Here is a 26535-nt window from a genome sequence, read left to right as displayed (position 1 = left end):
ATTTAGGCTGAGATGCAAGGATTAGGTTTATGAGTGCTTCTAGGGGCATGAGAAATCCCCAGAGGGGAGGGTTCAGCTGTGTGACGTGTAAAATACCAATGAGGGTTTCCCTCCTGCCGAGTAGTAAACTTCAGAGAGAAGAAGGGAGAGAGAATGTAAGCAAACCGGAGTGAATGCTGAGCTCTGTGGCTGGCAGTTAATACAGCAGAGAGGATGAATGAACCATACTACAAAGCAGTTCAGGATTTCTATATGTCTGACCTCAAGAAACCTATACAGAAGGAAAAGAATGTTTGGCCGTGCACCAGAAGGAGCATCAGCAGCTCTGGAGTTTCCTTTTCTTGCCCACAGGTCTTTCTTTGCCTCTCCCTGTTGTGCCTGCTGGGCAGCCTGCTGGGGCATCCTCAGTGTCTGGATTACGGGCCGCCTTTCCAGCCCCCTTCTGGCTTGGAGTTTTGCTCTGCCTATGAAAACTTCGGCTGCTGTGACCAGGAGAGAGACAACAGCATTGCTGCAAAATACCGGGACATCATGGATTACATAGATCCCCGGGGGCATAAACTGTGTGGAAGGTATATCAAAGATATCCTGTGTCAGGTAGGGCTGAAAAATAGCGTCTGCATCCTACACTTTGGGCTGTGGTTTTGTGGTTTTGATAGCCTCTTACAGCTACCTGTGGTCACTGGGAAAAGAGGTGTGGGGGCAGGGGAAAAGGGGGCTGAGGGAGTAACAGTACCTAATCCTCAGCATGCGTTTGGCAAAGTGCTTTGTGTAAGGTACATCGCTTTGTGTTGTGTGTGTATATATATATGGCAATATATAGTGACATCTGAGAGCAGTAATGATTTATGAAAGTGCTGGTAGCTCTGGTGGTGATGGGAATCCTGCTGCTGGGCTAATTTTCTCATAACAAGAAGGAGAGTTACAGATCAGTATTTACTTTCTGCTCGCAGCTACTAGGTGCTGGATTACAAATTCTACAGGATCAAATGATACGTGAATTATCAGGCAAAGTGTTTGGATCCCTGGGCCTCGTGAAGGATGCGTTTTGATCATGTTCCTGCTGAGGATGCTCCAGCTGCTGTGGTTGTTACAGCAGAACAAAATTTACTAGGCTTTAATAGGTTTCTTGCAGCGGCTGCAGGGTCGTGGGGCTTCAGCCAGTGCGTTTTCAGCAGTGCTGTCTCCTCGCTGTCCGTTGGGCTCACAGAAACAGGCATTGGGCAGCCAGAAGACACCACAGGCACCGCTCTTCCTGAGCTTCCCCCTCCTTGTAATGAGAGGGCAGGACTGACCTGCTGTTTTAAAAACTCCTGGTCGTGCAAAGCTGGGCTTACTGCTTGCCAAAACATGCAGCTGCCAAAACACACACTTAATCTCACTAAGAACATATAAAACTCTTTTAATTAATATTTCCTTAGCCCTAGGATTATCTGTGTACCAAAATGTTCCCAGTCTTTTTGGATGTTGGCAGGATTCTGGCTTCTCCTTGGGATGAGGGAGACACCCCTTCAGCACCAGGGCTGGAAAAAGTAGCAGCATTTTATGGTTAGTAAACCAGAAAAAGACGTGCTACAGGTCCCAGCAGAACCACCAGCCTTGGTGTTATTGAAGACTTTTCTACATGTTGCAGGTAGAAAAAAAAAAAAAAGACTATAAAAATGCACCTGTTGCCTCTTTGCTCATTCTGCAGGGCATAATTTAATTTTGGATTTGTTGTAAGTGTATGCTGTAGCAAAAAACCAAACCCACCCTGTATATTTTCTTATATGTCTTAGAAGTAACAAGTTATTACTCTTTTACGGAATCATGGAATTGTCAGAGTTGGAAGGGACCTCTAGAGATCATCTAGTCCAACTCCCCTGCTGAAGCAGGATTGCCCAGAGCACACTACTCAGGACTGCATCAAGGCGAGTCTTGAAGATCTCCAGAGAAGGGGACTCCACGACCTCCCTGGGCAGCCTGTTCCAGTGCTCTGTCACCCTCACCGTAAAGAAGTTTTTCCTCATATTTGAATGGAACTTCGTATGTTCCAGCTTGTGCCCGTTGCCCCTCGTCCTGTCACTGGGAACCACTGAAAAGAGTCCAGCTCCATCCTCCTTCAACCCACCCTTTAGGTACTTATAAGCATTGATAAGGTCTCCCCTCAGCCTTCTCTTCTCCAGGCTAAAGAGTCCCAGCTCTTTGAGCCTTTCCTCATAAGGGAGATGCTCTAATCCCCTTTTAGTATCTTTCTAGAGTGAGATTGCTGTTAAATATTTGGGGAGGAGCTTGTAGTTGTGTTATGTGATTCTCTTCCTGTTCGAGTTGGTGACAACCTTGGAAATAAGGTTGCATTCTCTGGCAAATATTTGGCTGCTGAATTAGTGGAGGAGCAAAGATCTACCAAGCGGTTTTGCTTTAGTGATGTCACTTTGTGGGATCAAATTGTTACTGATTGTCTCGTGTGGAAGGGATGGAAAATGATGATACCTACATTCTCCCACTTCCACGGTATCCTGATAGTTTGTAGTTGCTGCCCATGCAACACTGGTGTGAAAGATGTGTCCAGGTTTGGGACTGCCAGTCTGGAGAAGTCTGAAGGCTAACATTGTAGTGCAAAGGGTTGCTGCAGTGAGGGAGGTAACAAATTCTTCTCTCAGTCCCTTAAGAATAGATTATGAAGTACAGAGTTTAAAATCTAACAGGGGGAACTGAGGCGAATGTCTAAAAGCAAAGGTAAGACAAGATTCCAAGAAGAAATTGCCTGTTGCTTCCTTAAAAACCTCTAGCAGTGGAGAATCCACAGCCTCCATAGATGTATTTCTGTTGGGAATAACTTAGGTGCAGCTGATTGTGCTTTGGTAAAGGAAACAGCTATTGACCTCTAAATCCCCTTTAGCCATATTCTGAGTGACTTTCTACTACTCCACTTGAAAGTCATCACGTTCTCTGCCTCATTAATTTTTCCATTTTTTTCTAAATCATTTTACTTCCATAAAGGTGTCTTGGCTTCTCCTGGATGTGTGTACACAGCCATGTATTTAGTTTCTTTTACTTTCTAGGAATGTTCTCCATATGCTGCACATCTCTACGATGCAGAAAACCCTCGGACGCCTCTAAGAAACCTTCCGGGACTCTGTTTTGACTACTGCTCCGAGTTCCACTTCAACTGCCGCTCTGCCCTCAGCCTGCTGATGAGCGACCAGCACACCCCAGAGTGCTGCGAGACCAACAAGACGCGCTTCTGCAACCTCCTTCACCTCCATGATGAGGACTACTGCTTCCCCAATGTGCTGAAGAACACGGCCCTTAACCACAACCTGGGCTCGGTGGTGGAGGACCGCAGGGGCTGCCTCCAGCTCTGTCTCACCGAGGTTGCCAATGGCCTGAGGAACCCGGTGCTCATGGTGCACGCGAAGGACCGTACCCACCGCATGTTTGTAGCTGAGCAGCTGGGCGTCATCTGGGTCTACCTGCCTGATGGCAGCCGGCTGGAGGAGCCCTTTCTGGATATTAAAAGCATAGTGCTGGCTACGCCATGGCTGGGAGATGAGAGAGGCTTCCTGGGGATGGCTTTCCATCCCCAGCACAAGTACAACAGGAAGTTCTATATCTATTATTCATACATGGATAAGAACCGGGTGGAAAAGATCAGGATCAGTGAATTGAAGGTTTTAGTGTCAGACGTCAACAAAGCTGATCCACTCTCGGAAAGGTAAAGTTCGTGTTGAATGCTATTATATGCCACCATGAGAAACTATTTTTCTTTGTCCCTGTCCTTCCCTCTTGCGGAACCTGCCCGTTCCCAGGTGTACTGGCCTGCTGGGAAGCTACCAGAGACAGGTTGGCTCGAGGTCACACATCAAACTAGAAAGGAAATTGGAAAGAGGACCTAGGATCTAGGCTTCCAGGTCATCTTCTCTCTCTTGTACTCTTGCCTTCTAAAGAGCAGTAATAGCCTTTAGCCTGTGTGGAATTAACTGCCCTGGGGGATCAGGGATGATTCACTACAGTGCTATACTTTTATCTGGCATGTGTGCCCCTGCCCTATCCCCCTGCTAAGAAAAACAGCTAATTCTCAGTTATGGAGCAGAATTTGTTATAGCAGGCTTATTTTTTCTCTGGAGTTTCACAGTCACCATAAGATGCTTCTGAAGCCCTCAAATGCACCAACTGCTTCTCATGTAAGGAAGCAGAACCCACCTGGTGCAATCCAAGTTGTGTGTCTGTGGTGGTTTCCAGGTGAGCTGTGATACCCCTGTGCTTGTGGCAGTGGGTGAGCTCTGTAGAACCAGCTTTCTTTCTTGTTTTCTTCTGTAGAAGTCATGCAATGTTTCTGTACCCTACCTGAATGCTCAGCCCTTTCCAGTAGCTACACCTGGAGTTGTTTCTCCTTTTTTTTTTTTTTTTTCAGGAATCTTTTGGAGCTTGAAGAACCAGCTGCAAATCATAACGGTGGGCAGCTGCTCTTCGGTGTGGATGGCTACATGTATCTGTTCACAGGGGATGGAGGGAAAGCCGGAGACCCCTTTGGAAAATTTGGGAATGCTCAGAACAAGTAAGTAGGAGAGCACTTGAAAGGCTTGAACTTGTCCACCAGAACACAGGGTTTGGAAATAAGACAATGTCGAAGAATAAAATAAGAATGCTCCCTGAAAGTGCTTGTGCATCTGCACATCTGTCCAATGCTATATTTCAAAACTTAATTTTACGTTTTGAAAGCTGAGGGCACTCAATTTGTTGATGAGAGTGGGGAAAGTCTTCTGTGACTTAAATTGCAAGACATTCCGGCTGTTGGTTTATCTCTTTTGGGCAAATAACTTCTCCTTTGGAAAGGGAGAAGAGGAAGAGAATTGTTCACTTTCAGTTGGCTCTAGTGGGTGTTTTGGTGGTTTTCTGTCATTTTCTTTAGGAGTGCTTTGTTGGGGAAAGTCTTGAGGATTGACGTGGATGGAAAAAGCCCTGATGGAAAGCCTTATCGCACCCCTCCCGATAATCCATTTGTGTTGGATCCCACGGCCCGCCCTGAGGTTTATGCGTATGGGGTGAGGAATATGTGGCGCTGCGCTGTTGACAGAGGGGACCCTGTCACGAAAAAGGGGAGAGGGAGGATATTCTGTGGGGATGTCGGGCAGAACAGATTTGAAGAAATCGACATCGTTGTTAAAGGAGGAAACTACGGCTGGAGAGCAAAGGAGGGATTTGAATGCTATGACACAAAGCTTTGTCACAATTCCTCTTTGGGTAAGGAATTCCTGCTGAAATGCTTGGTGCAATCACAAACCTGTAAGATAATCCTTCCTGCAGGCTGATGCCTTTCTGCATTGCTCCCTTGATGCAGAGAATCTTGGTCCTATGTGTTATGGAAGCTCATCATGACTAGGCCTTGATAAGCAACTGCACAGAGAGCTCCTTAAAGCCCCCGGGTCTGTTCTGTCCTGGAACAAATTACTGAATTCCCACTGAAATTTAACTACGCCTTTGTTCAACTGTACTGTCATTTTTATGCCCATCGGTGTCATTGAGTGATTGCTTTTTTTTTAATGCTCTCTGGATGTAAATTTTCTCGCTTCTCATGCTTTTGTATTTCACAGATGACATTCTTCCAATATTTGCCTATGGCCGCAACGTGGGGAAGTCAGTCACTGGAGGTTATGTATACAGAGGATGTGAATCGCCCAATTTGAATGGCCTCTATATTTTTGGTGATTTCATGAACGGGTGAGACTCGTTATTTTCCCTGCAGTTCCTATTCTGTACCCATATTTGCCTTATCCAGGAAAATAAGCGTATCAGAGCATCCTGAAACTTTTTCAGCTGGAGTAAATGAGAATCCCGTATGTCTCTGTGTTAGATTAAGGGCTCTGTTTGACCATTATAACAATGTTTTAGTTGGAATCTAAACTCCTTCCAATTTAGAGTCCCTAGGGTAGGTTTGCTTTTGTTCAGGTCTGTTTTTCCAAAAGTCAAACATTAAAGCCCAGTCAACAGTCAGGGTCCTCACTGACCTTTCTTTTTTTTTCAGTAATGCATGATTTTGACAGGAACTAACCTTGATAATGGAAACGTAAAACACAGGGTTTTGTTTTTCATCTAGTCGACTTATGGCTTTACAGGAAGAGGAGAAGACAAATAAGTGGAAGAAGCAAGATATCTGCATTGGCAGCACAAAAGCTTGTGCTTTCCCTGGAATGATCAGTTCTTACAGCAAATTCATCATCTCATTTGCTGAGGATGAAGCAGGTGGGTCTCACGTGAGCCATACCTTTATGGGAAACTACTGTCAGTTCCACGTTGCAGGGAAAATGTGTAAAATCATGTTGTTCCTCACGAGCTTCCAGAGAGCAGGCACCGCAAGCCAGGGCTGTGGCTATAAAGCGGTACAGAGAGGTCTCCTGCCTTGTGAGGCTATTGCAGATCAGCTCGATGGAGAGCTCAGGAGTCACATCCTCATGTGAACTTGCAGCTTGATGCTCCAGGTTCTCCAAGGAGCTTTAACTCCTGTTTGTTTCAGCTTTTCCCTGGCCTTCTGTTGTTGTTTGTTTATGCTGTTTCATTAATAAAAAGACTGTATCAATGCAGTTTGTTCTTTCGTCATAACAGCTCATCCTCACTGAAGTTCTTACAGCTTATCTGAATTTCCCCCTCTTCATTAGTATAAATTCCTCAGTCTTTATTCACAACAGGAGCACTTCACACAGTAGATTATACACTAAGGCTTTATCTGGGGATGAGGAAAGCCACTAATTTGGAAGTTGAGTGGAAATGTCTCAGCGCATAGGATTATTGCTACGGTCACGATGACCAGATCTCTCACCAAGGTGGAAGTATCAATGTGTATTTTGTTCAATTTTATATAGTCTCTTGACAAAGAGCTATATCATACGAAAAGTGCTTGCAAATTTTTTTGAGAACCCAGATGTGCTTTAATGAGCTCTGATGCTTCACAATTCAGCAGAAAAGAGATTTGCTTGTAACTAGAAGATCTTGAATCATCCAGGTAGCATCTTCTGTCAAAGATGTAGGGGGTGCAGGCTTTGTTGTGAAATATGTACAATTTTTAACTGTTCTAATAGCACAGGGAGCGACTGGATGTTAAATGTCTCTTCTACTATAACTTGCCTAGATATTGTTCTAATGGGTGCTGAAGGGAAGGCACGAGGAGCAGTTGCTGTCCTCAGCAGCTACACAGGAATAAGAAGCTTCTGTCTCCTATGGATTAACCAATTTAGCCCTTGTTGGATTTTTATTTTTTTGGTACAACCACGAGATGGCTAAATATTTGTTGTGTGGTCTTCCCCTCTGTTTGTAGCTTCTGGCTGCTTCTTTGGTACAAACAAATTTAAAAAATACATATTTATACAGATTAAAGTAACCTTTTTGGAGGGCCACTGACATGAGGTGATGAAGGTCCCACGAATAAGTGAAGAGCCAGGAAAGGGGGAAACGGAGAACTGGGATTCAGCTCGGGCATGGGCACTTGAGTCTGAAACTAGTTTTCTTCTTTCACATCCATTTAGGTGAGCTGTATTTTATGTCCACTTCTTATCCCAGTGCCTATGCACCCCATGGATCGCTCTACAAGTTTATTGATCCTGCAAGGTTAGTAATTAAAGATGTTTTGCTGTGCCAAATTGCCATATAATCACCATATGTTCTCCAGTTATCACAGTAGAGAGAATGTTAAGTACTACTGATAGGTAACCTCACCGACCTCCACATCCAGCCCTTGGGTTTTGTTCACTCACCAGAAATCTGGTGCAACTTTAATCAGTTTTAGTGAATTTACTCCTCACTCATCATATCTGTGCACCCGGAAACAGACAGAGTTCAGACACCTTAAAGGTGTTATCAAAATAATGTCACCTTGGTTGCATCACTGAAGTATAGCACAATGGTGTTTTAAAAAACGACAGTCCATATCCTTCAGGGGCATGACATCAAATATCTGTGTTGCACTTCCATATAAATAAATAAAATAAATTGCAGCCCACAGTTTAGCTTTCTTCACAAAGAGTGAAACCTGGTGGTTCATGCAGTGTTCAAATAATCATTTCAGCCTGAACCTGAATTTTTCCTAAGAAAAATGTTTGGTGGGGTTTGGTGTGTTTTTTGGTTTTTTTTTGCCATTAAGCAGTTATCCCTCCTAAAGTCTGGTTTTAGAATAATAACAATGCTTATGTAATTTTTTTCCCATCCCAAGCTTTTGGATCTTGCTATAAAGCATTAAATGACTTCCAAATCACCCTGTAGAGTAGATACAGTACTAATGCGTCTGTGCTGTTGCTGAGATTGCAGACAGTAACAAAATGAAGAAAATAAGCTATGTTTTCTTGGTCAGTAAACCCCAAAGCTAGATAGTTAAGTCTAACTCCATACCAAGGTGATGGAAATAGGAAATAGTCTTTTACTTGTTGTAACTACTTGAAGGGTCTCTTGCCTTTAACAGTTTATTGTCTTTTGGACTGCATTAACTGTGGCTGACCAAAATGTCACATTTTCAAGTAGAAAAATAAATTTGTGAACTCGCATGAACGTTGAGAGCTTGAGCATGCTCTATTTCACAAAAAAAAGGGGGGGGGGGAGGCCTGCAGTCCCTGTACCATTCTTTAATGCACCAGGAAGACTATCAGGATGATAAATCCTCTCCTCTTTCCCACTGGAAAGGGAGAAATGCAGCTTTCTCCATGAAAGGGCAGCGAGCCCCTGTCAGGAGTGCGATGGCTTCATTGCTTATAAGGGCTTTGCAGAAAGCTTTTTGGAGCTTCATATCCATCACTTCCAGAGCAGGACCAGGCACTTACTCCCTTGGCTCTTTGGAATTTATTCTTGTATTTTCTGGTTCCCCTTGTTTACCTTAGCCCAGGTGCTCAGCTCGGCCCTTGTCTGTTTGCTTGTCCAGCTACTGCTATTCAGACAAGGATTTTATGGCTTGCAGCCCTGAGTTTAGGCTCTTGAATTCCACCAACGTTGCACTCCAGGTGCCCAATGTGCTCTCGTGCCTCTTGCAGCAGAGGCAAGTGACAGTGGGGGATTGACGTGTGCCTCTGGAATAAACAAACTTCCTTAACAATCCCTCAGCTATCTGCATGTGGCTTTCTGTTTTTCAAGGAGAGCTCCCCCAGGGAAGTGTAAATACAAGCCTGTTCCGGTGAAAACAAAGAGTAAACGGATACCATTCGTTCCACGTGCAAGTAAGTTGTTAGGCTTTAATTTAATGAGAAGCAAAACATAACCATCTTGCAGGCACGCAACTGAAATCTTTAGCACTCTTAAAAAACTAAAGCACTGAGCTGGAGCTATCTTGAAGTTACGTTATCATATTTAAAGTGTGCTTCTGCCATCTACTAGATGCCAGGCCTTTTCTTAATCCCAGTCTCTATTTTTTTTTTTAATTTTTTTTTTTCCTCGGTGTTGCCAAGTTACAGTGTAAATGGGCATCAGAAGGGAACTGATGGCTTTGATTCAGGCATTGAATTTGGTCTGGGAAGTTTGGAGTGCCTGTTCCTGGCTCTGTGACAAGTTCCTTAAGTCAAATAATCCCCTCTCTGTAAATCTAGAGGAGTTGATCTTCCTTTCTCCTGGCCTTTTCCTATCCTATGGCCCAGGCAACTAGGGCAGGGGTTTACATATTATTGAGTAGAAACAGTGTTGGGCAAGTTGGGGTTATCTTGTCTGGGATTTCCACATATTAGTGTAACATGAAAAACTCACATTGTTAAATCTGCCAAAGAGGTGTGCAAGGTTTCATCATACTCTGTCTGGATTGATTTTCCTTAAGTATACATTCATCATTTCTACAGTTAAACAAATTTTATTTCCAAGAAACCTAAGGCTCCTCTGATGGAAGAAGAGAGGTTTATATAGTGTGTATTTCTTCTTTCAGAATGTCAGCTATTTTTCTTAACTGTAGCTCTAATAGTGGTTTGTATCAGTTGTATCTCTGAATTAGCCTTTTGTCTTAAAGCAGGGATGATGAACCATGTTAATTACTTTCCTCAGAGACTGTCCTTGAGCTGCTTAATGAACCTTCAACAACCAAGCCTCGGAAAAAATCTTCTACCTCCACTGCGGCCATCCCAACTGTTTCTTCTAAGAAAGCTAAAAAGACCTCATCCACCAAAATAAAAGCATCAAGAGCGAAACCAGCTCCATCTGGTAAAAAGAGACAGAAAATCAAAACTGAGGCTAAACATCACGGGCCAAAGCAGACAGAGAAGGTCGCACACGCTTCCAGAACTACACCAGCACGACCCATGCCAAAGAAGAAGAGCTCCCGCCTAACTAGAACCAAGAAGCTTCTTCTAAGGAAAGCAGCACTAGCTGAGGGAAAACCAGAGAAGAAGAGGGGAGAGAGGAGACTAAGAAGCAGCTTTTGAAGCTCGGCCATTTCCCAGAAGAGGCAAGTCACTTCTGAGATGGTGAAATAAATGTTTTGAATAGCAACCTAATAAAAGAGAATCAGCTGGCTCCCTATGGTGCCCCTCCGTTCATGTCAGCGTTACCGGTCTCTATATATGTTCTGTCTAAACCTTAATAGCGCCAGCCTCCTCCTAGTAACTGTCTGTGCGAAAACTGCTGTGATGTCCTTCTCTGACAGAAGTAGTTACGGGAGTCGCTGATGGGCAGTCACGGGTAAGATTTGACTCTGTATGACTGTCTAATAAATCCAAGTGCTCCCAACTTTCAGGACTTGCATCTTTTATCCAAGAATTTTAATAGACATGTCAATGACCTTGCCTTTCTCTTTTTTTTTTTTGTCCTTTAACTGAAATGCAGTGAGAAGTAGATTTTAAGAGCAGCGGTCTTTCATACAATGAAATTAGATTTTTTTTTTTTTTTTAGCAGTTTTTTTTTTTTTCAAGGTATGATCACCTCCAGGTTCCAAAGGATTCAGTAAGAGCTGAAAATCATAGAATCATGGAATGGTTTGGGTTGGAAGAGACCTTAAAGATCATCGATCAATCTGCCCTGGGCAGAGACACCTCCCACCAGACCAGGTTGCTCAAAGCCCCATCCAGCCTGGCCTTGAACACCTCCAGGGATGGCGCAGCCACAGCTTCCTCTGGGCAACCTGTTCCAGTGTCTCACCACCCTCACAGCAAAGAATTTCTTCCCAAAATCTCATCTCAATCTGTGGGGTGACTGCAATGGGGTGCTGCTGGGAGAAGTGGGAGAGCGAGGGCTGTAACAAACTTCCATGTTGTTTTCCAGAGAAGTGTATTTATTTGTGTAGTGGAGCCACGGCGTGGTTTTCAGGTTCCTACCCTTGGTGTGAGAGTGAGCCAAAGCAAATGATGTATTTTGCAGTTCCAGCGTTATGTCTGTCACCTACTGCCACCCTCTGGTCGCACCCTTCGGGGATGCAAAAAGTAGCACCCTGCTGCTGCAGCTGGGGGCTGACCGCCCGCCTCTTCCCTCCGTCCCCGCGGAGCGAAACTCCCGGCTTCGTTAGCAGAGGAAGGAGGAAAAAAATTAAAGAGTGAAAAATTCGGGAAGGCCCCAGCGAGGATCGAACTCGCGACCCCTGGTTTACAAGACCAGTGCTCTAACCACTGAGCTATGGAGCCACCTATCAGTTCCATTCCTGCAGACGGCCCCTGTCCCTCTCCCCGGGCCGCCTGCCCGTCCTGCCGGCACCTAGGTGCGGACTGGGGAGCCCGGCTGCCGCCGCCGGTCGGTACTCCTTCCGCTGTGCGAGCGTGAGGCGGCGGGAGGCCCCCGCCGGGCTCGGGCGGGCGCTGGGCGGCAGCCGCAGGTTGGCGGGCCGCGCCTCAGGCCTCGGCGGGGAAAATATCCCAGCTCCCTGCGGGCACCAGGCACCTGCCCCGCCTTCTGCCCTCCGCCCCGACGGTTTCCGCCTTGGTTCAAGCAGCAGCGAAGCTCTGGAAGCTCCCCTCCCGCCGTGTTTCCTCACCGCCCGGCGGCGGAGGGCCGTGTAGGCCAGGGGCGGCAGGCCCTGTGGGCCCTTCCGGGCTTCCGCAGCGACACCCCCCGCTCAGAACCAGGCCCCTGGAACGTCCCCATCACCCATTCTCTCCAAGGGAAGAACTACCCGTGGCAGAAGTACGCGTGAAGCCAAGTATCAGGCTTTCCCCAGCAGGCACGCTCCCCCGCCCACCGCCACTGCAGGGTAAACAAGGCTGCCTTCCCCCCTTTATGAAGGAGCAGGCGCACCTGCTGCAAATTCAGAGTAAAACCGCTGTTGCAGGGAGAAGTATTTCAGCAGCAAATTGAGGCTGGTGAGAGGATGGCTTCAGGGAGCGCTGCTGTGTTTTCTGGCCCCAAGGCCGTCTAGCAGCGCCCTCCATGCTGTGGAGGAGAGAGCAGTCGCTCCCCGTGGTGGGAGCTAATTGCAGATTTTTGGGAGGTAAGGCTGTACAGCGTAAGGTTTTGTGCAAAGGGAAAAGAAAAAAAAAAGGTCAGTTTAAATGGAGAGATTATAATCAACTTGGTGCTGTAAATCCTCTCAGGTTTTTGAGAAATAACTTACAGAAAAAATGGCTTTAATTATCTTGCAAATAGACCACAGGTCTAGGCTGATTAGGATGCAAACTCAACGGCAAGATAGGCATTCTGTAGCCTTAATTTTTCCTCTTTATTTTTACAGAACAAGGAAGCTTGAAACCATTGAAGATTTTTCTTTGCATAAAAGAGCCAGTCTGTCACGTGTCACATAAACTCCATGAAAGTTTAGGTGAAGGTGAAAAGATGGGCTGTAGAAAGGAAATTGAGAGACACCGATCTGGAGTAATAAATCCGAGTGGTTCTGCTGTACACTGGAGTCACGTTCTAGAAAAGCAGACGTGATTTGCTGGGTGCAAGCCTCAAACTGCATGTGACCGAAAGTAAAGCTCCTTGAAATGAGAATAGAGAGAAAAAGCTGTATTAGGGAGTTAAAGACTTTTCATCCATCCCACACTCCACAAATCAAGAACTAGATCAACTTCCTTTTTTTTTTTTTTTTTTTTTTAGATTTTATTTTATTTCACCTTCTATTTAAATGGGTATGATCTCTGTGGACAGACTACTAGACCAGTTCTGGTGAACTCTGACTTGTTTATGTAAGACGCTAAAATGACTTTGAAATATCTGCTTTTGACCTCTAATGTGGCAGCTGATAAATTTGTGAAGCTTCACATTTCTTTGATGGTTGCTTTTTTTGCCTTTCCTTTGAAGATAGTGAGTTTTCAGAGTTGGTAAAGCTCTTCCAAAGAGGACTAAAATGTCTGTGGTGAGTGTTCCACTAATGCCTCGGGAACTGAAATATAAGCATAGCTTGTTGTATAACGCTAATGTAGGTAGGAGGAGAACTGTTTATGCTTTTCCTGGTGTAAGACAAACCTACCTTCATCAGTCTAACAGGGCTGAGCAGCAGGGTGATATATTCTGAGAACAGAAGTGTTGAAATCGAGTTTTCTGTGGTAGTATCGTTACCTGTCACTATTGTTTTTTAACTTAGGTGCAAAGTCTGTAACTGCTGTGGTTGCCCTACTTCCACATTCCTTTTGCTGTCTGCTTAGAGCTCAGTGTGAGGTGGGCTGGGCTTCAAATGGCATGTGGCAGACAGAGTCTTAGTCAGACACCCTGGGTGGGATCCAAGATGTGTGATGGGGGTACCATGCTCTCAGTAAGCCCTCCAGTTTTGCTTTGTAATGGAAATAAGGAAAAGAGACACTTCTAGGATGCAATTTGTCTCACCTGAAGGTAAACCCCTGCAATAAGTCATCTGAATCACAGTCTAGGAGTGCTCATTTCTCAGTTGACTGTGAAGGGAGTCAATGCTGAAGATGTCAGCAGTGAAGTGAGACCCATCACATTGGGTGTGACAGGTTGGTACCAGCCAAGTTGGGCTGGGGAGCAGGTCCTGTGCTGAGACCTGGCTGGGGAGGGTCACAGCAGCGCTACACAGCTCCTGCCTACAAGCTGCTCATGCTCTTAGCCAGCCCATCCTCTCAGCCATGTTTACACAGGAATAAGCTTTAGTTTAATTTAATACCATTTTCTGACTGTAGCTGGAAAATTCCCCGTCAGAAGACCAAGAGAATTTTTAGGAAGATGGCAAGATAAATTATATGTCTAAAGATGATTCTATGAATATTTCTGCAACTAAGCACACAGATTTTTGAAAATTAAGCATTTAGGCAATAAAATGCCTATCTAGTCTTCTGTTTATTGCTGTTGAAAGCCACTAGATGGAACCTAAGTACTGTGTGAAAGAATGAGGAAAATGTTTTAACAGACTTCAAATATGGAAAAGAGTGAATTTTTACTCCACAGGTATTTAAAAAAAAAATAATCTGTAGGACAATTTAGCTTTAAAGATACACCAAACATGTAAAATGTTTATAAATGCTCTCTAACATTTCTGCTGTTTTGCAGTAAGGTTAACCTTGTGTGTCCCACTTGCTAAATCCAGGCTTTCCAAAGCATGGATTCTTTTCATCCGGTTCAGTGAATTAACGCTGATAAAAGTGGAGGGCTAACGGCAGCTGTTCCGTGAAGGCCCTGTGAAAGCCAGCAGGGAGGCCCTCTGCAAACTGCCTTGCTGGTGTAAAACATTGGGCCTTTTTGTTCATATAGAAGGGGTTTGTAAGACAGACACTCACAAGGTAGGGAGGAAAGCTGAAGGCTATTGGCAGCAACACGCAGAAAAGCTTCCCCTTCCTGAGGAAAGCTGTTAAGAAGGAGCAAGATTTGAAAGATACGTCCTAGACCTTCTCTGCACCGAGGACAGGCATCAGGCTAGAAAACAGAGTGCCTGGTGTAAGAATAGACGTAGTCTTGTGCTCAGTCTGGATCAAGGCTGCTATTAAAAAATGACGTGGTTGTTCCTCATTAGCTCCCTGACTGTCCTTAGCAGCCCCACTGAACAAATATGTGTTTAACTGTGTGTAAAGCTGGTGTCAGTCCGCAGATGTCAGCCGTGTTGCTGTGAATTTACATCCACCTTGTTAAGAGCAGTGAGCTAATCTCATGCATATTCCATATGATCTTATTGCCGTATCTTGCATTCAAATGGTAACAGGAGAAGCGAACCAAAGGAATGACTCTTCAGACAGCTGAATCATGAATTATCCCTAGAAATTATCTTATGCTGTAGTATTCTCTTTTCTAAACTACTTTGCCTGGCTTGCCATCCGCTTCCCTGCTGAATTCAGTTTTACTGGTGTTTTGCAGGGTTCAGTTTTGTTGTGCAAACCAGCTACCAGCTTTGGGCTGCTGGAGTATGAAGTAAATAGCAGTGACAGTTTTCTTTGCGGACGTGGTGTGTCTCCGAACAGGTCATCATGCCTTGCCTACTTTTATCCTCTTCACATCTGATTTTTCTGTGGCCCAGGTGCAGCTTAGTGCGCCTGGGATTATCTCAGCAGAAGCACAGATCAGCAAAACCGATATGCTGGCTTTGCCTTGTCAGCCTCTGTGAGAAAGGACTTGTAGCACAGCTCCAGGTTTTTTTATGAAACGGGATGTTCTGAGGGTTTTAATTGTTTGACAGGTTCAGTACTGTTGGTTTTATTTCTTAAAGAAACTCTGTAGTAACCTAAAGGTGTCCGAGTTTACCGCATTCATTTTAATTGGCAAGTGCTGATGGATTACTTTATCTTGTACAAATGCAAGGATTTTTTTTGAGTAAAATGTTATTAAAATTAGGGGAGTGCTTCCTGCTGAGTTTGGGTGGCTTTTTGGAGCTGATCCTTGCGGTATTTTAGGCATTGAAGGATCTCAACATGTGGTTGAGGCCTGCCTTCTCCTCTGCACATGAAGCTTTAAGTCCTGTTTGAGATATGCCTGAGGAAATGTCCTGTTCTGCAATTTTGACCCAATCAAGAGATGTTGTGTTCAAATGCTTTATGATTTTCTTCCTGAAACAAGAAAGGAGTAATCTAATTTTGTTTGGTTCAGAGTTATTTCTCCGATCCAGATCAGATTTGAAGGTATTTGTTATAAATAAAGTGTTTCTGATTGTGATAATAAGGTAGCTGAGGGTCCTTAGCATCTTTGAAAAATCAAGATGTTACCAGCTCCAAGCTAACCTGGCTGCAAGTGAAAGACGTTTTCATGACAGTTATGTAGTTTGAAAAAGAGCTATAATATGTCTTTTTTCCTGTCCTGGAATAAAAAAAAAAGTGTCTATTTATGTTACTATCAAAAAGGTCTCCTCCTTGTCAAAAACATTGAGGAGGCCTGTGTCTTAGCCGAGGGACATAGTGTTCTTCAAAGTGCGGAGAAGGACCATGCCTGGCCTTTGCCTTGAGGACAGAGACACTGCTGGAGCCCAGCTGGGGAGGGACAGAGATCACCAAGCCGGTGACATCTCTGGGAGAGCACCAGGGCTTCCCCTCCTGGAGCCACCAGAGGGATCGGCTCTGTTCCAGTGGGTGGGTGAAGAAAGTGCTGTAACACGTGTCTCCCTGTGCTCTGAGCTGGTGCACTGTCCTCTGGCTGGGTGTGCTTTTCACCCCCTGAGCTGTGGTGGACCTACCCAGAGCCCCCACCAGCCAAAGGATGGTTGCATGGTGCCCCTCAGCCCCGCTCTGCCTCTCAGCTCGGCCGGCTGCCCAAAAGAGACAGCACCTCGAGAGCTGTGCTGCCAAAGCCCAGCTTCTTGTCCTCATGTGTCCCCTGTACAAGTCCACAAGGCAGGAAACAGCTGGCCCATCACTGTGCGTGTGCCGGTCGGGCTCTCGCTATAAACACGTATGTTCGTGTCTATGTCTGATGCGGGTTGAAGTTTTGACCACAGATTGCGCAGGCGGCTGCAGTGTGTTCTCTGGCTTTGTTGTCTTCAGCTGCCAAACTGCTGAGGGTCCTGTGTACACTCTGACCAAGTTACGAATATCTACAGTTTATGAGGTGAACAAAAATAGCAGCTAGTACGTAGGTATGCTGCAGCCTTGCTGCATAAAATCTAGCAACGGCTTTATTTGAGGAGAGTAACCCAGCTGAGTATCCTTCCCTCAGACCTGGTTTCCATTAGAAATGAGCCAGAAAAGAATCTGAGAAGGGACAGGTCCTGAGTGCTGGGAAGCTGCGATGCTGCTCCCAGCCTTATGCTGGTAATTGGTAGAAACCCCTGCTCCGAAAGCTGCTACTGTAAAACTTTCCTGAACTACCTTTTGGAAAGGTTTGGAGACCAGCTTTTGAGTGATCAGCTCCACTCCTGACACTGTGTCCATGAGCCCGCTCACTGAGCGTGGGAAATCTCACCTCCTTCCCTTTTTAGGCAGGTGCTACTGTTTCAGAGTGTGCTTTTGCTGACAAAGTAGATTCATAGATTCATAGATTGGTCCAGGCCGGAAGGGACCTCCAAAGGTCATCTAGTCCGACCTCCCCGCAGTCAGCAGGGACACCCCCTACTAGACCAGGTTGCCCAGGGCCTCGTCGAGCTTCACCTTGAATATCTCAAGGGAAGGGGCCTCAACCACCTCCCTGGGCAACCTGTTCCAGTGTTCCACCACCCTCATGGTAAAGAATTTTTTCCTAATATCCAATCTAAATCTCCCCTTCTCCAGCTTAAAACCATTGCCCCTCGTCCTGTCGCTGCAGGCCTTTGTAAACAGACCCTCCCCAGCCTTCCTGTAGGCCCGCCTCAGGTACTGGAAGGCCGCTATGAGGTCTCCCCGGAGCCTCCTTTTCTCCAAGCTAAACAACCCCAGCTCCCTCAGTCTGTCCTCATAGGAGAGGTGCTCCAGCCCCCTGATCATTTTGGTGGCCCTCCTCTGGACCCGCTCCATCAGGTCCATGTCCTTTCTATATTGAGGGCTCCAGACCTGCACACAGTACTCCAGGTGAGGTCTCACCAGAGCAGAGCAAAGTGGCAGAATCACCTCTCTAAGTACTGTCAGGCTTTCAAAGTGGTGAGTAACTGGCTGTTTCCGAGTCCCTCCTTTGCTTCTGAAGCACCAAGCTGTCTGCAGACCCTTGAACCTCCCTTCATTTGAGTAAGCTTGGACCTACAGTTCAGGTTTGTGACTGGGTTTGTGTCTCCTCTGGCATTTTTCTTGCTTTCCATTGGGTCGGAAATACTGAGAGTACAACCTTCCTCAGGGTACTCTCTGTTTTCTTTGGCTTTCCCAAATGTAATGCCTCATGCAGAGCTGAAAATGAATGGGAAGAGAATGAATGAAAATGTTTTGAATCTCAAGGATTTGGATTAAACTTTGTGTAAAGCTTTTGATTTGAGGCTTGTCTCTTTTAAATGAGCTCACTCTCTTACAGTGCAGATATATATACCACCGAGGTCCTGGTGAGCTAAGGAAAGCTAACGCAGGTGATACTACATCCTTCAGACACTGGCATCCAGTCTGTGCTCTAATGGCTTTGACAAATCCCCTCAAGCAGAATTGTCAAGCTGACTCCATCATCAAATGTGCCCAAAAGCTTTGAAAGCACCGCTGAGAATGTCAAATGGGACTGATGAGGTTAGATCGCATCTGCATGAGGGGATAAATGGTTCTTGAGTGTGATTCACAAATCAGAACATTAGACTATTGTAGTCAAGCTCCAAGTGAGTCTCTCTGTAGGGCATAAATATCAGCAGCTGCTCTTCATACATGACAGATCTCTCTCAAAGCTTACACGTGCCTATTAATCGTTTTCCTGACCAAAACGTATTTGAATGGTACCTTAACCTCCCATAGGGTAGAGAAGATATTGTAAGCACCTTAATTCACTTGGGTAACTGATGTATTAAAGCTTTTAGTGTGTTGGGAAATGTTTGTCCCAGTTTACTTTGCTGTTATGTGAGTAAATTTAGAAGTGACTCCTTTGTAACCTCCAGCCAGGACTGGCTGAAGGGCAGTGGATTTATCAAGCCTGCGATTTCTACAATGTGGAGCGGAACTGATTCAATTCCTGTGGAAAGACTGGGTCAATATTTCTGTGTAGTCAGAAGTGGGAAGTGATCAGTGTCAGGATGCAGAGGCAATTCTGCAAAATAAATGATAATCAAATCAGTCTACAAGTTATATTGGTAAATACAGGACTGATGTGTCTAGTGGGATTGAAAGGAGGGGATGAGGAGTTTGTATACATGAACCTGAGCCTATTTAGATCTCAGCTCAGCAAAATATTTAAGTGGTGTCACTTTAAATGGTATTCAAAAGTGTGCTGAAATGGCTGGCTTGTACCAGTCCATAGTCCTTTTCTCTGTCTTATAGTATGTCTTCATTTGAGGGGTGTAATGTCTTGCTGCTCTTCAGGAAGCCCCATTTCTTTTTGTACCAGTTGTTTTTCTGTTTTAAATCTCTGCAGTCATTCCCATTGGAAAGGAGCAGGGAATCATTCCATTCACTGAAATACAGGCTGTGGAACAGAGCTGGGTCATCTGCTGGGACCTAGAGCATAAACCCAGTGTGCTCAGACCGCATGCCTTAGCAGCAGGGCAATTCCAATACAGATTAGATGGAATATCTTTTGCCTGGTATTTGGTAGGTCTTACAGTGGCTTTATACTTTCTTGGCTATCACATGCGTCTCACCTTACAAAGTAGGGAATAATTAAGCAGCTTATCTATGAAACGTTCTTAGTCTTCCAGTTAAGACATTACTGGATTGAGGGATTGTGTTGTGGGTGTGTTTGAGGCATCCTGGTTTTCCTGCTTGCATTTCCTCTGCGCAGTGGAAAAGCTGTGTATCAGTGTTCCAGAAAAATCACAAAAAGAAAGGGTGAGATGTGTCTTACCTATAGGGGACCCGGCTCTGGTGACCTTTCTACCAGTGCAACCCTAGGCAAAACCTTACTGAAAATTACACTTAACCTTTGGCTTAATTGGCTGTTCTGGTGGAAGCAATTCCAGCAGTGGGATAAATCTGGCCAGTGGTGGACTGTGGTTTTCCTGTAAAAAATATTAATTAACTTTTCATGTAGTCCTATAGTTGAAGCAGAGTTGCTTCAAGGCTGAAGGCACTAGTGCCCATTAATATAGTACAAGAGGTTACAGCTGGGAAATGTCTCTTTCAAGCAGTTCTGGAAAAATATGGTCATATCTTCAAGTAAATAAAAATTGATCCATTCGTATTTACGGTAAATAAATAAGTACGATATGAAGGAAACAGTCTTTAAAAGCATTTCTCTTTTTATTGTTGACTCAGCTATTGTGGTTTTATAGGACAAGTGAATGAAACTTGTTTGGATTCTTCCCGGAATAAATATATACACTTTTAAAGTCCTCAGGAGAATAGAAAAAGAACCAGCAGTAATGCAGAAGCATTTGTTTAATCTCCAGTCCACCAGATACTTTTGCATTAGTGTGGAGTGCACGTGGTCAGTCCTAAACTACATGTGTAGCATTTGGAGTCCTTGAACGTGTCTATGAAACAAGACCAGAGAGACCCAAGTTTTCCTGAGTGTACTAAGCTGAGAAAGAAAGCCAAAGAAGCGTAGGTTTGCTTGTACCCATCCCCTTGGACATGTCCTTGGGCTGAGAGGTCTTTATAAGGAGAATTCTTGGTATATATTATGAGGTGTCTGGAAAACAGATAGTAATAAATACATGATCTTATATGGAAGATGGATAATTCAGTGCCTAAGAATGTGAACTGGAAAATAAATCAATGCAAAGAGACTGTCTCTTCTTTGGTGTTCATTTCTCTTTTTTCTTTCCCCAGTGAATGTTCCTCAGCAGTCCAAGCAGAGGGATGTTTTTACAAATCCCTTGCTGAAAGTCTCAGATCTGCTGTTTTTCCTCATGAGAATTGAGAATTGCAGACTGGAAGGTGGATCGTTGCAGATCATGTTTAAAGCAGCAAGTCAAGGTAATTTCAAGACCAAGTTGTTGTTTTCTAGCTGAACCAATGGTCACTTGCTCTAAATCACTCCGATGTGCTTAGTGAGAAGCAATAGCACATTGCTGTCTCCTTTGAACTCCTGAATTTACAGTGATAATTGTACAGCATGAATCTAGGTTTAAACTAATCTCCAGTTACCTCTTCCATTTTCATTTTACGCTTGTTTGCTCTGCCAATGACCCCCTTTAAACTGCAAGTTCTATAAATCTTTGTCACAGAGGGTCACCGGGTTTGAGAGAAAGGAGAAAAAACTGGGAAAAAAAGGAAGTCTAATGTGCTTTCTCCGCTAGATGCTGTGCCAGAGGTAGGTGTGCTTGCTCCTGTCTGATTTAGCTAGTGCAGATGCCACTGCTAAACGTGTTAACTAAATACAATCTGGTAGGGGTTTCTTAATTAGCTTGTTTACAGAAGCACTTACAGAAACAATTTGGCTCAGCAAGAGCTGATCAATCAAACTTTAGTTGAAGAAACCCCTAGGGTGACGCTTTCCACCTGACCTGCTGGGGACAGTTTAGAAAATACCGATAACACCAGCTATTGGCTGCTGCAGTGTGCGTTTAGTGTCCTCAGTGTGCATCTGGGGGAAGCAGGGAGGGAACACTTCTTCCGTCTCAGTTGGAATACTTCTCCTTTCACAAATACACCTTTGCCAAGAGAAAAGAAAAACCTGAAAACTCGCCAGTCTAATAAATTTGAAGATTATGTAGATGAAAATCCCAGAGCCCTTGGGCCCTGACCACAGTGTTGTTTAGATGAATTGGCAGAGTCTGAAACCTGTATCTCCTCCTTCTGACCTAGGGCTATTCCCTTAAATGCCTTCTTCAGGCTCGTTCTCCCAGTTCCCATTCTAGGCTACCTCTTTTGGTGTTGGAAGCTCATGTTCCCTTTAGCGTTGCTTGGAATAGGAGCATCAGTGAGACTGATACTCTCTCTGCGGGTGAGTGTGTTGTGGCCCAGGCTGGACTGATGTGTAGATACTGTTCTGGTATGCAATACCCAAATACAGCTTCAGAGGTGTGGAGCTGTGTTTGCATGAGTGTATCTCCTCCCGTCTGTTTTGAATGCCTTCTCATCAGTTTTATTGGTGCTGGTGGGCACTGCCTGGTGCAAGGAGTTCCAGATTCGTGGCATCGGTCTTCATCGGTGAAAGGCCTTGACGCTTTGTCCTTGAGGAAGCTTCTTCCTTACGTGCTCTGGAGGCTTGGATATAGCTGTCAGACCTTAGATGATCACCTTATCTGACAGTGGCTGCCTTGCAGGTCCCTGTGGGGGTACCCTAGATTGTGGGTGTTCCTGTGACAGGCACAGGTGGAGGCACTTTGTACTCCTGGCAGCATCAATTATGCTACATTGTACATGTGGAATCTCTCACTCAATTAACACAACAGGTTGAGCTTTGCAAAGCTCTTCTTGCAGATCAGGAGTACAGCTCGTCCCTGTATTAGAGACTGAGCTACGGTACATCCACTTGATGTGCTTTGGGGACGATGAGCAATTTTCATAGGGTGCATAGCAGGTCAGAGTGGAAGTGAAGGACAAAGAGTTTCTTTCTTCTAGGAGTGAATTGGAGCAAAGTGTATACCATGTTTACAGTGTGAAGCCCAGATACTGCCTTATACTACCCTCTTCTAAACTATGCTAGATGACAATGTGATGTGACCATCTAAGCCAATGATTTTAAATGACAATTTGAGCTGTGTAATGCAGGATCTGGACATTCTTTTGAGGTGCTTACATTTCAAACTAGTCTGCTTATGTTTAACATCCTTTCTGTCTCTCATAGCTGCTGCTGGATGGATGGAAAAATCATTTGGCTTGTGGGATGCTATTTAACAAAAATAATTCTTTGTCTGAATTTGAGCTGTGATCAGTACCAATAGAGAAAACTGTAGGTGATCCCATCAGCAAAATCTTCATCAAGTGCTCTCCTCTGGTTTTCATTTTCGCCTCAGAAGCAGGGGGAAGAAAGTGAGACCTTCTCAGAGCTCTAATCTGCAATTGTCCAATGAAATTATGAGATTTGAATTACACGCTGAGGTTGAAAATGTCCTTGTTGTACAGGAAAGGACATCATGTGGAACTGTCAGAGATGGAATATATAAAACTGCACATAGCGTAATTTGTCCAAAGTGGCTATCAAAAAGAGAAAAAGGGCTATATCTTTGTCAGCCAAAATGTCACACCTTGTAGATTTAGAGCAAGATGAAGTGGTTTGCCGACCTCCATACAACTCACAGGGGCCAAATAAGTCTTTTCCCTGTATAATCCCACCGGTCTTTCTCTGACACTGCAGCCAGGGCTAGGCAGCCGATAATGTATAGTGTCACTAATCTGCTGGGTCGCATACAGTATGAAGCTCAGCAGTTTGCAGGTTGCCATCTGTCTTTGAAAGAAAGACCATGGGACAATGCATGAAGACTTTATTTGCCTTTTACTATTTATCTTCATGATCCCACTGACTTTCATCAGTAGTTCTGCTGAATAATAGCAGCAAGAAAACATTATGGAAGTGTACCAGGGGACCCTATCTCAGAATCACCAGTTTACACTACCTAATGGATACATCCTTCTGGTAATACAGGCTGTTTATCAAAGTGTCTGTAGACAAGAATTTCTTTGAAGCAGCTGCCTAGGGAAGGTGTTTTTCATGAGTTTGGGGAGAGAGGAGGTATAGCAGGTTGAGGGTGGACTTGAAGCTGTCTGTAGGGTTTTCTCAGCAGACGTTACATGCAGGACGAGATCTTGGGAGCTGAGAATCTGGAACTACAGCAGCTTAGCCTCTCAATTTGACTCTCCTCCATCCACTTCCTTTCCTCCTCTTGCCCATATGGGCATATGTTTTAGGCAGTAAGTCTCTCCTTTCACTCCACACTAGACAAAATGTATAATATGGGATGGTTGCTACCAGGTACTCCTGTTCCTGGTACCGAGGTACTCTTCTTGCTGTTACGATTGACAAAGGGTGGTTAGGACAGTGTATCGGTGTGGTTCTGTTCAGTCACTCTCTGCTCAGCTCTGCTGCTTTGAAATGAGAAGTGTGAGCTTATCCCCTCCAGTGGAAGTCTTCTGTCTCTCTCCAGGAAGGTGAGCGGTCTTCCTGAGTTTGAGAAGTTGTTAGGGGTTTGTGAGTGGCTTCCTTAGGCTAATGGTGGTGCAGATGGAAAGGAAAGAGGGAGAAGAGAGTGAGTAAAGAGGAAAGGGCAGGTAGGCCCCGAATATGCTGTTCTCCCACCACCTCCTGTTGGAGACAAGCCTCAGCCTTCCTGTCAGCACAGTAGGTATGATTGCAAGTCTTTGAGGAGCACAGAGAGAATTGATGTTTCCATTGCTTGGATGGAAAGCATGATGCACACAAAGTGTTTGCCATTGAGAAACTGATCCTATTTTATGATGTTTGTCAACAGCTGATGTTCTGTTCCTTTGCTATCTTGCCCATTACAGGGGTGAGAAGGCGTTAACAAGGGGTTCTGTTTTCTTCTCATAATGGCTGATTCCCTTGCTTTTGGCTAAGAAATCGTTAAGCTTGTTCAGAAGGAGACTGTGCGGATTTGTTTCTGAAAGCTTTACAGAAATCTGCGGGCAAATTGTCTGAGCCCAGGGCATTTCCAGATTGCATATCCTTAATTGTATTAAACACTTCAGAGCCATCTGATGGATTGTCTCACAGTTCAACCATCTGCTCTGGAAATTTAGGCAAGCTTTAGTTTGTGGAGAAACTCTGAGTCACTCACACTGGAGTGTCATTAGATGGCCCCTGGGCTGCTCTTTGATGGAGAAAGACTAGTATAGTGTCACTGCTGATAGTATGCTGATTGAGAGAAACATAAGGTTTTAGGGGCCCATTAGTTTTGATCAATTAGGTTAAAAATACAGCTTTCTTGCCTGCCTTGTCTTTGCAAAAAGACTAGCTACCCCACCAGTCCAAACCAAAAAATTGCCATTGTTATTTTAGTTGCTATGTATTGGTTATTATAAATAACTTTCTGCTTTCAAAACAAATTGTTAATACTTGTTTACTTGATTACCACAGGACTTAGAAGCTTTGATGCACCTTCTTTTGCAACGCCCATGTGAGGTAGGGAATATAGTTATCCTCGTAGTAGCAACAGGAGGATGTAGAGAAAAATAATAGGAGAAGGTGACTTTCACTGAAGACTACACCAGCTGCATGAAAGCCGCTTAAGCGATGGTTTCATGCCTGGTTCCTGTGTGCTTGCTCTCTTTCCCCAAGGCAAAGAAACTCTGTAAATAAGCTTGCCAAGAGATTCCCGGGGGGAGATGGGGAGGCCTCTCTGGTTCCAAGGCCAAGTGTGCACATGGAAAAGCCCCTCTTTCAATGGAGAGCTGATTAATGTCTTCCCACAGTGTGGTCGGTGTGCCCTGTGCTGGGCAGCTCGGGGACTCTGAGGATGCTGGCTTTCCAGGTGAGAGAGCTCAGCAATAGGTTTTCATTCTCTTCTGTAATGGTCCGTGTTCCGTGCTGGCAAAGGGAGGGAGGGTGATCAATACTGAAGGGGAAGAGAGGCAGTTAGAGAAGTGCTTTCCATTGCAGACTGCAGCCACTGCAGGCTCAGTTGCTGAGATGATTTTGGCCAATAAACCAAGCATTTCTATTTAAAATTATTTGGACACTAGGGATCTATTTGTGTGTTCAAATCTGCCAGTTAGGCCCAAGAATATGTGATATTTCCCAGAAACGCTGTGGATCACAGAAGGCTCTACAGGCCTGAATCTCCAACACATCACTTTTAAATTTACAGGAGAAGCCTACCTTTGATTTGGTTTGAAACAAAATCCTGAACTGTCCATGTTCTTGAACCTGAATTGTATCTGAAGACGTATCTGGAGGCTATCCCATTCCTCCCAGTTCTAAGATACGAAGTAAGTGAGTCCAAATGAAACATTATCTCTGCTAAGCTAGAACTTGTGCCCCGCCGTCAGATGCACAGCAGTCGGCAGTGGCAGGAGGGAGTTCTTTCCTCCCCTCTAGGTTTGCCGAAGTCATTCACTGGCAGGGCACTGTCTTACAGCTTGTGGGACACGGGAGACTTTCCAGCTTCCTGCTTCAGCTCCTGTATGTTCACCGTAATGTGGGACAAATGTTGAATTGCTTTTTTTCCTTCCCCTTTGCTCCCTTCTCTCTCTCCCTCTCTTTTCCCCTTTCCCAACTCTTCCCACTGAGAGCGTATATTATTAGGGAAGAGCAGTTTCATTTACGCAACCAATCTAATGTCAGACATGGGCAATCCTGCTATCAGCGCCCTGTGCTTGAGTAAGAGTCATTACTTGTAAGACACAGTTGGAATTCTTTGCTTGTTACCCGTTTAACCCTCTTCCTCTGGTGAGGAAAAGTCCCAAAGATCGCTCTGACTGTCTGGGATGATCCCTAGATCAAAACTCAAATTTTGGTCAGTTCTGTGTGCTGTGGGGCTAGCTGCTCCTGGTTTCCTAGGGGTAATTCAAAAGCCATGCTGTGGGAGTGAAATGACATTATTCAGTGCTAGAGCTGAGATAAACATGATCTGAAACTGAGCCGTTTCCCTCTTCCTCATCCTTATTTAGGTAGACACAGCAGGCAATGCTCGCTTGCAGCAGGGCTGCATTTTGAGGTAGTTTTGGTGTCTGGATAAAAGAGACTGTTGGGTGAAAAGACTTTGTTCTGCTCAGCTTCATTCCTGGCTCTCTGACAATCTGCTGTTGTTTTCTGCTGTGCTTCAGAAGGTGCAGTGTCAGGAAGAGAGTACAACAGTGGCTTGAGGCC

At 44.9% G+C, this 26535-nt stretch overlaps 1 protein-coding gene and 1 non-coding gene across 2 annotated transcripts; one reads left to right on the top strand and one right to left on the bottom strand.

Annotated features, from left to right (window-relative positions):
- Positions 1–213: 213 nt before the first annotated feature.
- Positions 214–10452, top strand: HHIPL2 (HHIP like 2). The gene is made up of 9 exons (XM_074168637.1): positions 214–597; positions 3045–3697; positions 4397–4540; positions 4895–5226; positions 5577–5703; positions 6080–6225; positions 7503–7584; positions 9094–9176; positions 9985–10452. Exons 1-9 carry the CDS (start codon positions 214–216, stop codon positions 10359–10361), a joined length of 2328 nt encoding a protein of 775 aa, XP_074024738.1. The 3' UTR covers positions 10362–10452.
- A 1027-nt stretch (positions 10453–11479) lies between these two features.
- TRNAT-UGU (transfer RNA threonine (anticodon UGU)) lies at positions 11480–11552 on the bottom strand. Its single transcript has one exon. It is a non-coding gene; the product is annotated as a tRNA-Thr (tRNA).
- Between the last annotated feature and the right edge of the window lie 14983 nt (positions 11553–26535).

The sequence above is a fragment of the Numenius arquata genome, chromosome 2 (genome assembly GCF_964106895.1).
Source record: "Numenius arquata chromosome 2, bNumArq3.hap1.1, whole genome shotgun sequence".
Lineage (NCBI taxonomy): Eukaryota > Metazoa > Chordata > Aves > Charadriiformes > Scolopacidae > Numenius > Numenius arquata.
Note: the sequence above shows the minus strand (reverse complement) of the source record. Positions and strands in the feature narration are given on the sequence as shown.